Source organism: Rhipicephalus microplus, chromosome 5 (assembly GCF_043290135.1).
Source record: "Rhipicephalus microplus isolate Deutch F79 chromosome 5, USDA_Rmic, whole genome shotgun sequence".
Taxonomy (NCBI): Eukaryota; Metazoa; Arthropoda; class Arachnida; order Ixodida; family Ixodidae; genus Rhipicephalus; species Rhipicephalus microplus.
The window spans coordinates 168,608,240-168,621,197 of record NC_134704.1 but is presented as its reverse complement, the minus strand read 5'-3'; the positions used below and the strand labels follow the sequence as shown (position 1 = coordinate 168,621,197).

The 12,958-nt window shown below is 44.4% G+C and overlaps 1 protein-coding gene across 6 annotated transcripts in view; it reads left to right on the top strand.

Annotated features, from left to right (window-relative positions):
* LOC119173630 (glutamate receptor ionotropic, kainate 2-like) overlaps positions 1 to 12,958 on the top strand; it is a 295,577-nt gene that overhangs the window by 201,947 nt on the left and 80,672 nt on the right. For all 6 annotated transcript variants that reach the window (XM_075896184.1, XM_075896187.1, XM_075896186.1 and 3 more), the window contains 2 exons: positions 8,215 to 8,391; positions 10,404 to 10,568. In XM_075896184.1, coding sequence (XP_075752299.1) covers positions 8,215 to 8,391; positions 10,404 to 10,568 — 342 coding nt within the window. The remainder of the gene's footprint in view (positions 1 to 8,214; positions 8,392 to 10,403; positions 10,569 to 12,958) is intronic.

Below are 12,958 nucleotides of genomic sequence, written 5' to 3'. Positions count from 1 at the left end.
GGCAGACACTTCTACATGCGACTACTGCGGAGCTGAAGAGACCATTGAACACGTCCTGTGCAGCTGCGCTTGCTACGACACACAGTGATGCCAGCTGCGGATGGTTTTGAATCAACCTAACCCCGGACCATTTTGTTTGCAGAAGATTCTAGATCCTTGGGCATCTGCCTCAGTTGCGCAGAAAGCGACTAAAGCACTGCTAGTTTACTTGAAGTCAGCAAACCTGAGCGACCGCCTGTAGACTGTGTGTGCTCCCCGAGTGTGCTCATGATTGTGTGTACCTTCTCATCTCTCTGCAACCTCATTTCTCCCCTTCATCCCGTCCCCAGTGCAGGGTAGCAAAGCGGATGTGCGTCTGGTTAACCTCCCTGCCTTTCCTTGCATCCTTATCTCTCTCTCTCTCTTTCACGTGGTTGATTTCTACGGAGCCCTCTGGTACTCTTTCTTTCATCTTGGTTTTGGGATGTTAAACCCCACAATAATCTTTTATAATCTTCAACAAGGAACAGCGAACCAACTCACCTGAATAATTCTGTGGTCATATCTACATGAGAATTATCGTAACAATATTTAGAAATGGGCTAAGTGCATCAAAAAGAATATACTAGATGCATACATCATACAAATCTGTGTAACATGAACGTGAAACATCTCCTTACAGAATTAGTTGAATATTTACTTTTAAACGAGGGCTTTCGAAATTCGCGGTAGTATTCTAAAGCATTGAAAATACTATCACTTAAAAAGAAGACTATTTCTTTGTGCCTGCACTTCGACTTCGGAAGTGTAGTGAAACTAATACTTGTTATGCTTACTTGAATACACTGGCCTTTTGTTAAAATCAAAAAAGAAAGTTCCACCATGAAGACTTAAAGAACGCTTGACAGTGAAAGCTTTTTTTGCAAGTACTTTTGCACTAGTTTGTAGCTTTGCGTCCGGTAATGCCGAATTTGTATAGTAAATGCTTTATTGCACTGGAAAGATATTGTTAGCGGCGGTATTATAAAATAATTTTTCGTAACTTTGAAACGCCCGCCTAGATACCGTAAGAAGCTAGAGCCCCTCATTGGAGCAGCGCCTGAGACTGTTCTCAAACAAGGGCACACCCATGTTGTGAAGAGTGCGACAATTTGGGTTCATTGAGCGTGTCCCCTTGAGAAAAAAAGAAAGCATTCCTGGTGTAGGCAGCCAAAACTACCTTGAAAGCAGCCTCACGACAGATGGAGAGGAGAAACGAAATATAACCCTCGCAGGGTTCTAGTCGGGGTATTGTGTGCGCCCCGCAAATGTTGACCCTGAACGTCACAAGGCGAGTCCCGGTCTACGTGAAACTATAAAAAATGTCGATAGCGCCTGAATACTCGAAAAAACAAGCACACTTGCTTTAAAACCAAATTAAAATAGCTTCTAGGCTACGCCCACCACTAATAATCGGTCAGAGGTGGCAACGCATGCAAGACTATCAAGCGAGACAAGCATCCCGAGTTTCCAAATTTGGTGTTTGGTGTCATGGGTCCTTTGAGGAACTTTTTGCAGAGTAATAAAAAATTGCAAAATTTTGAAGGCAGTCGCACAACAAGTTCCTCTTTCCAGATGGCACTGACCTGCCACTTGCTCTACAGATACTGCGTGTGCTACCTTCATGTAGCAGAGGAGCGCATGCCTTTTCCTTCCACCGCTCGCGCCACTTTTCGGTGAGCACTGTCACGTGGTGCAAAGTGACGTCAAATGTTTCAAATTCACGCGGCAAAGCCAGCTTTACGTGCACAATTGTGCGGCGCCCATGTGTTCTTTACCCGCACATACTTCAGCCTTATCGCGACTGCCATTAGGTGTTTTACCTTGTACGCGTACAATTTGCGTTACCATGTTATCGGATAGATTCTGCGTATGCGCGGGTCCTTACAGATCGTAAACCTTTGGGTAACGTATATTACCCGCCGGTTATGCTTTACGTTTACGGCGCTGTTCCACAAATTCACGCTTGTGCGTAGAAACTAGCGATATCTTCATTGCGGAGGCTCCAGGCGTCGTGTCAAAATAAACCAAAGTGCGAGCACCAACAGCGATTGCATTGCTTCAGCCGAATTACCAAACCTAAAATGGTTAGAACATGGGAACCGCAAACGTGTGAGCGCCCGACAGACTGATAGGTGGCGCTATCTAGCGGTCTTAAAAAGAACCAGGCGAGAACAAAATTGTTTCAGCAGAAACATTGTGCATTTTACGTCTGGTGCAAAAACCATGCTGAGGCGTAATCACGAATGAGTTACGTTTTTTGATTATTTTCACCTGACTGATATAATTCTTAAACTTATGTTCCCGAAACCACCATATTTTAAAGAAAAAACGCCGTAGTGCAGGGCATCAAAATTCCGACCATCTGGGGTTCATTAACATGCATGTAAATTTAATTACACGAGCCTCAACCATTTTCGTCACCCATAGCAACCTACCACTTCACTGCGACCGTGCAATCTTGATGAGCGCGTTCGAATAAGTCTGCGGCACGCCGCCAGCGCCAGACCATCGCATCGCAATTTTCTCCTGCGTGCGTGACGAGTCGCTTCATTGCAAAGCCGTGGAACATAATGGTGGACCTATGCGCGATTCTGCTCCTGTAGGGATCATATACAGTAACTCTAACTTGCTCAGAGACCAAACGGTATGAACTTCTCTTTTTCTTGTTTTTGCCCTCGAGTCCTCCAAGATTATACAAATCCCCCGTCAATGTTTTAGCGGACAGACACCGATCGTTACATCAGTTCAGGAATTTTATTACCTAATTGACAACTTGAAAAATTCAAGTGCCCCAGGATCCGACAACAAGCCCACCAAATTTCTAAAGAGTATGGAAGTTGTCTCGAGCAACTCTTTCCGCAATATTTTCACCCAGGCACTCTTCGAGGGCTACAAACCTGAGAACTGGAATATGGCCTAAGTAACGCATGTGGTATAAAAAGGTAGCGGCTCGGATCCATTCAGTTACCGCATGTTCTGGTCAATTCGATTACCGAGTACGCCCGTTGCGGACAGAACATGCTTAATAAAGTCGGCGTATAACTACTCTTCGAAAGGCAACACCTGCAAGCGATCTGTGCAATTCCACATTATTGGTTGTTTACCACTCTTGCTGTATGTTGTTTTCTGGTTAGTTTTTTAGCAGCCGGAGGTGGTAACCCCCCCACCCCCACGCCACCAAAACAATAATCCAGAAAGCTACGCAGCAAGCCACTTCAAGTAGATCGCATGAGACAAATTTGAGTATTTTGTCTTTGAGTGTACCATGGGATAGTACTACAACAGCTCAAACTTACCTTGATGTTACTTCTGTATGTCATTCTACCCTTTTAGAAATAACTAACGCTTCAAGGTAGTAAAAAAGCATAAGTTTGTGGCTAAGCAATATAAAAATAAAAGCGGAAGTTTGTCCCCTCTCCGATGGAACGTGCTCACGCGCGTGCTCAACCCACCCTACCCCACACACATGTGAACACGCAAGTACGCGCGAACGCAAGTATAGAAATACGTAGGTTGTGTGGTGACATATGCGCTTCTTCAATTCAGCGGCATTTTATTTTGCGCATTACCAACGCAGTACAGTTCTTGCTCAAATGCACTTGTTCTAAACAGTGATTGTATTCTAAATGAACTAGGCAACCTCTGCGCCGAGTGCTCATTCCCTCTACAGAAGAATGCCAAACATATGCATGATATGCGTGGAAATATCATAACCCTTTGTCGTTTTCGAGGGTGAAAAACATTTAATTTTTTTGGTGCCTTTACTCACAAACTTGACAAAAGACCAATGTTTTTCTGTTTATTTAATCAGAAGATGCGCCAATGGCAGGGGTGTCATTTAATCTCACAAGAACAGACAGCTGAATCACCATGCATTGTTCAGGACTTTTCTACGCATCAGCGTATTGTCTATATTGGCGTGGCCCACAGAAGCTTTGTTGTCATTTTTTCAAACAAGTATGAAAAATACAACCATAATTTGGGTGAGTTCGTATTATCTCATAATTTAGACTAACATAACACCACAACCATGATGAGATCACGTTGCCTGGTCGCTTTGTTCTGAATTCATGTTATGGAGGAACAAAACAAGGACATGCAACAAAGCACACATAAAGACTGCGAGGCTTCAACTCGTGCGTGCTTCCTTCTGCGTCCTACTTTTATCCCGCTATAATGTGGTTTCTTGCCAAGCTCAACTCACCCAAATTACTGCTTTAAATGTTTTGCTGCGCTGTGCTCTGATATTCATGTGTCAAAGAGTCGATTTATCGCAATCAATTTTTACCTGAGAAAAATTAAAGCTGGTAGTCATGGGTGTACTGAATGTACATTTCACCCACCTGGACTGTCTGTGATGGCTGAAGCGATTGTGTTTTGTGTAATGATAGTGAGGCTGAAACTGGAAAAGAGCTGGGAACACCCACGAGACAATACCTAGTGTCATGCAAATTGGCGTGTTATAGGAAACCACGTGGTAACGGTGCCACATAGTCCGTAGAATACAAAAAAACGTAGAGAAATGGCAAATATAAGGATTGTAAAATTAACCATGCCTTATTACATGGCGAATGAAGGAAAAAAAAAGCAGATCATTCGAGCATCTAGTGTACAACAGTATCAAACGCAACGTAAGAACAAAGTGAGAGACGATGATCACAGGTGCATGTATTTCTCACGTCTCTGTAACTACTTATACTGTAATTGGGTACTAAGAGGACCAAGCTTGTGTTTTTTTAGGCAAGGTCCTAACATTCACTATTTGTTTGAGTGGAACGAGCAGCGAGTGACAATCTTGTTTCGTAAGCAGCCAATTCCGTTCACTTAACGGACTCCTGCTTTTTGCGAAATTTAAAAAAAAGTTTGCCGAGGTAATAGAAATGTCTGGAATGAAAACAGATTAAAACCACTTGTTCTAGTTCAAAATTAAGAGCTATGTTGGATACATATGATATTGGAGGCTAAATTTACTTTAGATGAAGATACATTAGCTGTCAGGATCATCAATGAGAATGAAGTCAATGAGTTCATTGAAAAACAGACAGTGCTCTGGTGAGCAGCAGGCACCACTGCGGCGCCTAGAAGAACAGGCTGCAAGCTGAACACCATGGCCACAACGCAAACACAGAAGGAAGACACAACCAAAACAGAACTGTTGTTGCACTGTGCCCATGGTGTTCAGCATGAACCAACTCGCCCGAATTGCGCTCTTGTTTTTGAAGATTTCAAGCATGTGCGTGACACTTGTGAATCGTTTCGACGCCCCTACTAAACATGATTTTCCCCAAAACCCAAAGCAACATGGCACACCAATGCCGGTAAGCAAGTGCCACTGACACACGCTTACATCAAATGTTAGCGTCCACGCTATGGGTTGAATCAGAAACTTCCCTCACTAGTACACTGGCCCCGTCCTTAATTGCACATGCACAAAGGCACGCAATGAAAACCAAGAAAAGGCCGGGATTAAGATTAGGATTAGGATGTTGCAGGCAGCCGATGGATCTAGCTTTGCGAAATTTTCAGCCAACTGCCCTGCCCGGTTTCCTCTTTGCAGATTGTTATGATCTAATGTCATTTTTTGTGCGTGTTTTTTACTAAGCGCGGGCATTCTTTTAGGACGTCGTGTGCAGTGCGACGTAACTCTAGCTGGTGGCCTGTGTGCTATTCCGCACCCAGTGTAGCAACGAACCCTTATCTCACTGAAACACTCCACAACATAATCTTCACTCATCATATGCGAGGCCTGTAGCAGTCAAAACCGTCAAGAGAAGACAATAGTTGTAGCGCGAAACTGCCACACTTCAAGAGAAGTCGCGAAACCAGCTTCCTGAAGATCCAGTGACCACTCGGAGATACATATCTGTTACAATCCGACGTGGCGAGCCTAAACGTTGTAATTTCTCAAGTTAACATTGCCGTTCTATCACAACACCTAAGCTCACAACACTTAAGTAAATAGTGTTGGCAGATGATTTACACTCCAACCAAAAGTTTTGAAGAAACTCAACGTTTCGAAACCGCCTTGGTTCCTTCCTCACGGGTGACTGTGGAGACTACATAGCAGCGGAGTCTTCAAAGCAGTCGTGGAGCGGATAATATCCCTCTCTCTCTCTCTCTCTCTATCTCGTTTTGCAAAACGAGAGAGAGAGAGGGGAGTTATTATCCGCCACACGACTGCTTTGGTTGGAGTCTAAATTATCTCCCAGTTTCATACCCAATCAGACAGACTTCTGTAGAAGTCTGTCTTCCATTCAAGTAAATAGTGTTCCATGTCAAAGCAAAGCGGACGCCGTTGGGCCCGACTTCCAAGAGAAATCCTGCAAGCCTAATTAGGCATTGCAGACCTTGCGAGAAGTCGCCGAAATAACCGGACGTTGTATATACAAAACATGCCTGAGAATTATCAAGACGACCTTATGCGTGTACGTCTTCATGCTCTGATAATCTGCGAAGCTTACAAAGTAATCACGCTTTTCAACAACCAATTATGAAAAATCTTCGGGCTTCGTGGGAATATCATTGGCAGGATTACCGTACTCATTAGGGACAAGTGGTCATTAAGCACATTATTAGAGGTTCCGTATGCCATTGACTCAAGTTCTTTTGAATTACCGTATTCACTCGCCTAATTTGCGCACTTTTTTTTTGCAATTTTGGGGCCTCGAGAAGGAGTGCGCAAATTAAGTGGAGATTTCGCGAGCATTTATGAAATATTGTGTCACAGTCCTAACGCGCTTATTATATACATAAAAAAGAAATCAATTGCAGCACAAACGAAGTTTACTTGTTAATTTGAAAGAATTAGCACGTACTTTAACCAGTCAGTACCAGTCACGCACGGCGTAGCGAGAATCACTGATCGCGAAGTCTGATAGGAATCATCGTCGCGGCCGCTGCCACCGCCTTCCCGAAGCGCATCGTCCTCAGTTCTGTCGAGTTCCTTCGAACGTCCGATTTTCTTGAAGCCCTTTCGATAATGCGAGGAGAAACTTGGTCCCACGACACGGTGACACCGGAATAACTAAGCATCCGCACATAATTGAAAAGGCCGGCAGAAAAATTGCATTAGCAAGCGCGCATGCTGCTGCTTTCTCCCGAACCTTCACGTCGTCACATTGAAATACGTCCCTTTGAAGTGCTTTCGGCGGCATGCTTCCTGCTTTCTCCGGCGAAATTCACAACATCAAGCTTTAATTTTGCCCAAAATAATTACTGTATCACGTCGCAAGGGAACCGTCAAAACGCGTCGGCCGGTTGGCGGAACCTAAACTTCAGAAATCGACCAAGCGTGAGTTGCAGCTCGTACGCAGTGAACAAGGGAACAGTTGGCGCGACAGGCCCTCACACACCTGCAATGCAGAAAGTCGTGCGTGCCGTGACGCGATCGTGCAATCTCTCCATTATCGCGGTAGTAGAGATTGGGAGATAAGGGGAGGCAAATGCTCAAGTAGTCCCACGACCCGTCAACCGGTTTGTGTTCGGATGCGGTATCCTAAGAACCATAATTCGGGGGTAGTCCTGGGAAGAAGGGAGTTTGCACTCGCAGCCTTTTTGACTGCGCTTGTCGGCGCGGCGAGGCACGTACCAGTCCAAGGCATCGAAATTCCCATAGGTGCGCGCGCCGAAGAGCTGGCTCGGACTGATAGGTCAGCGCCAAATATGCGAGTAAATATTGTTTTCCTGAATAGCTAGAGAAATTTTAGGAATAATAGGGGTGCGCAGATTAGGCGAGGGCGCGAATTATGCGCGTAAGTACAGTATGTTTCGTTCATTTTAGATACAGCTACTGACGAAGGGTTATCGCAGGAGTAAGCTACAAAATAGTTTGAACAATATGGTTATTAGAGACGATGTATTGACCTGGTTAATTCAATAAGTTACGATTGAAGTGACAGAGGGCAAAATTGCAGGCTGGAAACGTTATGCACTAATTGCATCAAGTCGTGAAAACTGGATCACAGTAGAACTGGAAGGCAGGTTTTGGCATATCTTCTTAACCATCTATGCGAAGTACTTGGATGGTCATAGAGTACGTGCCAGTTCACGATGGGTTTCAGAACTTCATTTTCTTACATGTTTGCTGACTTTACTCTATCTCTCAGTGCTGAGCAGCCAACCGCCTGTCGACATGGTTGCCGCTGCGTCTGCTTCTTTTTCCATCTAGCTGACCTTGTTTGTTTTTCGATGCAGGATTTGCACACGGTTGATCTGTCGGACTTTCAGAACTCTGGGACCAATCTTAGTGGCTTTGTGCTGGTGAAGAAAGAACTGTGGGAGAACGACATTGCGGCAGTGCGGGACGCTTACTCCTGCAGTGGATTTCATTCCATGTTCCGTGCACAAAGAGCATCCCGGAAGCCTATAAGGGTGAGATGTTAATGTGTGTTTATTTCTTTCCTTAAAAATAAGGAAAATCTATCCGCTCTGATGGTCGAACACCTCTACAGCAGTATGTGTGGTATGACAATGGATTAAAGCACCTCCGGCGTTACGATGTACAGCCTTCATAGTGATCGGACTAGCGCTTTTGGTTGTTCATCTGGCATTTGTTTGGGCATACTATAAGATACTGTTGAGGGTGGTGAGGTTAAAGGTTGGTGGGCATGGCGGGGTCACAGATACCACACGAGAAGGCTAATTGCAGGAACATAGACGAACTCTTGGCAAATTAGGGAGCGCAGTCTGGCTGATGATGGCGATTATAATATTAAAAAAAGTACATACTATTGTCATTATAGTGCCTTGAGCATAAGTTATGGCGAAACAGAAAGCAAGGAGCGATCATCCCACGACAATGCTGAAGCCCAGCCAGAAAAAAAGGTGTACAAGATCATGTTGGAAATTCTACCATAGGTGGCAAGCGCGATGACGGAGCCGCCTCGAAGGAGGGTCGCTTCTGCATGCTAGACGAGCGCTTTCTTAAATCTGTTCTTTTATGCTGCAAGCGTTCAGTTGAAGTAACGGAAGCCAATGCACCGAGCATGTATAAAGCTTCAGTGCCTTGCTATCATAGATAAAACACTACTGCGCAAGCTTTTTTTTCTGGGATTGTGGCGCTAAAGCATTTTTATGATTTCAACATTGGAATAACAACAGCGTGCCGCGCGTTTTTTGAACCCTAATATTCGCACCACTTGCGTTTCCTGGAATCACTTGTTGGTTGTCTCACGGTAGGACGTACAACCGGCTTTTTGACTGATGACGCATTTGTTAGAAATAAATATGCCAGCCCTCACAGATAACCCTACATGGTCATTTATACTATTCACGCGATGTATAGTTCACGTGCCAAGGAATAAGTTTGTAACTCGGTTTTTATTGACTACTTCGCACGCTTGTTCTGCACCAAAAAGTATGATAATAGTATTTATTACTTTGCGAATAGACATTCATGGCTGCATTTTGGTATGATAGAGACTTACCCTTTGTAGTCTGAGGGCATGGGAAACAGTCGTTAATCGAAGTCTAATAGGGCAACACCGCATTTAAAACGGCCGCTATAATACGATGAAATATTCCATATTCTGTAGGTGTTTGCGTTTTCGTGTCAGGTGAAATGAGGTAACATAACAAAGTGGCAGTTTGCCACGCCAACATTTCAGTGACATAGCTGTGCATGGTAAATAAATGAAGACGACCTGTAAGAACCGCAAGGCTGGGTCACGGAGGAGCTGGCAATCTGCCAACAAGCAGTCGCTTTAGTAAATTTTTACTAGGTTTTGCAAACCATTCCTAGGTGTTGTATGAGACTTTGATTTGTGGGGATTATGTCATGTGACTACAAGCTTTAGGCTGGCACAAGTCACATCACTAGCTCTCAAGTAATGGGACGTTTTTAAGTCACGCGTCTAGATGTGACGTCTTTTTACAGAAGGATATGCTATAGGTAGTTGCTGGGTGACTGACGACTACATGTTACGTAGTAATAAGCGACCTAAGTAACGTGAATAGCTGAGACACGAAAGGGAAAATCAAACGCGGAAAGTAGCTTAGTGACACCTGTTTTCTTTCTTCTTGACCTTCCCATCAATATTCCACACTTTCCTTTTTCACCCTGTATGCTAATGATAGCAATGCTGCACTTGGAGCATCTTGGGACATACGCACGTTTTTTCTCGCGCTAACTTTTCTCTTCGCTTTCTTTTTTTAATTTTCTTCCCCACTCCCCATCCCCGCAATGCAGGGTAGCAAACCGGATGATAAAAATTCTGGTTAACCTCTCTTACCTTATCTCACTTTACTCTCTGGCTCTCTTCGCTGCCGATATGTGCCGAGTGTTGTGCCGGCTGTTCACAGCCTGATGAAATGGTTCCCAGCTCTGCGGTAAAAAAAATGTCTTAATAAACTCGATGCTACTGGCTCCTTCTGCTTCCATCCAGACATATGCGGCTCTGACTCAAGATGCACTAGACCTCGTGGCAAGCGCTGTCCAGAGGCTAGCAGCGGAACGGATACATGCTCGGCCACTTAGTATACGGTGTCCCGGGCAGCAGGCGTCACGACATGGACCGCAGTTCCAGGCCTTTGTCGACGCAGTTAAACAGGTGTGTGGTGCTAAACTCTTGAGAATTCCGCTTTCGGGTATCGGTAGACAAAACGTATACAATATATCAGACGTGTTTATTTTTTTCTTTTTCATCTCAAAAAACGATTTTCAGAATGTTTTTATATGTACTGCAAATAAATAACGCATTTTACGAAACGTTATTATAGCCCCCTAAAGATAGGAGACAACTACCAGCGTTAAGCATAGCACGTCGTGGTACAAGCGTTAAAGTACGATTAAGACTTCAAAAACATGCTTGCTACCTCCGTCCTAAGAATCGGTTTAGCACGAAAGTGAAACATGCCTTTACAGAGGTAGGAGAATATTTCCTTTACGTTGATATAGGAGCGCTTGCAAAATATCTATTGGTGTTACACAGTTATAGCCGCGTTTCATTTGGATGCATCCACATGCACGCTTGGTGGTACATTTGTATCCCCCCGACTAGTTTTCATAATCAGTGATTATACAAATTCTTGTGGTCATAGAAGTTACCGGAAGCTATAGTGTGAGAGCGGCATCACACGAAGCGGTGTGACTGCTAGAAGAGTGTCCCTGATGGATGCCGCGCATCCATCACGTATTTCTCCGTTGGCCGACTGTGAGTTTTCCGTGGGGGAACGTAGACTTACGGCCACGCTAGACACATGAAATTCCTGGGCGTCGCGGGGGTATTTTTGATATTGATGCTTGCTATGAGTGAGGTCGACTCTTTGGGTAAAGTTGTCACCTGGCAGTGTGCAAACGCGTCAGTCTAATCGCGCCTTTCTAATTCAAAACCCTCCAGATGGGGTGGAAGCGTAGAAACGACGATTTCTTATAATAATTGTGGATTTTATGGTCATGATAGAATACTGCATTTTAACAAGAGCACTGTGCAAGGACATGGTAGATACAAAAGGTGCGTTTGTAAAGACTACAAAGTATGTGGGCCTGGTGCAGGGGACAGCGTTCCTGGCATCACTTATGACTTACCGAGAGGTTGTACACTCTTAAAAAAATGGAGTGACGTTCTCTCCACTTAGAGAGGAACGGCGATGTCTCCAATGTTCGTCTTTAAATAGAGAAACGTTGCTCCCTCATCCACGGAGAAACGTGTTTCACCTTATGAAAATCAACATGCCTGCCCCCCAGTGAAGCGAGTAGGCTTAGCAAATGCAACGACTGATAAGGAGTACACGGCACTGAAGGTTACAAAAAGCGGTCCCGCTGAGCTTGATATTGAACGAAATGATTTTAAAAACAAGCAGACGAACCTGTGGCGATGAACACATCGCGAAAGAGAACGACGAAGCAAGCACGTTTTTTTCGGTCAGCGAAGCGACGTTCACTCCGAAAGACACGGATACTGCAGAGCTCTCATTTGAAGAGTGCATGCTAGGCTTGCTGTATTTATTTCTCGCAGATTCACATAGTGTAGCGACGTTATCTATGCCTATACGGGTCTGCAGGTCACGAGATATGCTTCCAAACCATAGACTCGATCGTAGAAAAACCATTCTGACTCAGTAGTGCAGCTTTGATAGATATATGTTCAACGTTATATAAGTAGCTGGAGGTGTGAGAGCGTCAAAGCCGTGAAGTAGGTGGTAGCTGGCGCCATCTGGAGGGACTAAACGATACTAAAAAAAGTAGCCTGCCGCGGCGTACATAGTCATGCCCTCTATCACGGCTCCCTTGCGAAGTGTTTACGCCTCTGCCCATCCAGGAATACTCACTGACACTGGAAGCCTAATATGTACTGATGCAATGCATGTACCTACACATGCACACATGGACACATACTACACAGATAGTACAAAACAAGAGTTCAATCAACCATACACAGTAACGGCCCACACTTCGACGTGTTTACTTTTTTTTTACTCACACCCTACAAGAAAACGCACCAGCTTATATAGCGACAAATTTCGACTGACCATAGTGGCGCAAGTTACAAGTAGGTTTTCTTACACTTTTTTTACGTTTTGTATCAATAACACAACATGCGCATACGTAAATATATTGTATCTGACGTTTAGACAAACGTAAGTTTATCAATGGTTGAACATTATTGAACGAAATAATTACTAGAGCTTGTCAGGTTTTCACGAAAGCGAATACCCCCAAGCCATGCATAGAATGCCCACGGCATTCCGAACGCTGCGCCAGCTCTCGACCACGGCCACAGTTACTTTTTTTCTTGAAGCCTCCGAGATTACAAGCACTTGCCGCACTTTAGCCATTTTGGAGGTCATGTTTTTTTTCTTCTTGTTACTTGGAGAGGGCGCAGCATGCAGATCAAACTTTGTCTCCGTCGTGGTAGGTGTTCTGTGGTCACGTCGACCTTGTTTAGTTGTTTCGTGTTAACGTTTGCTTATATTCTTTTTATGTGCTTACCACTAGTGT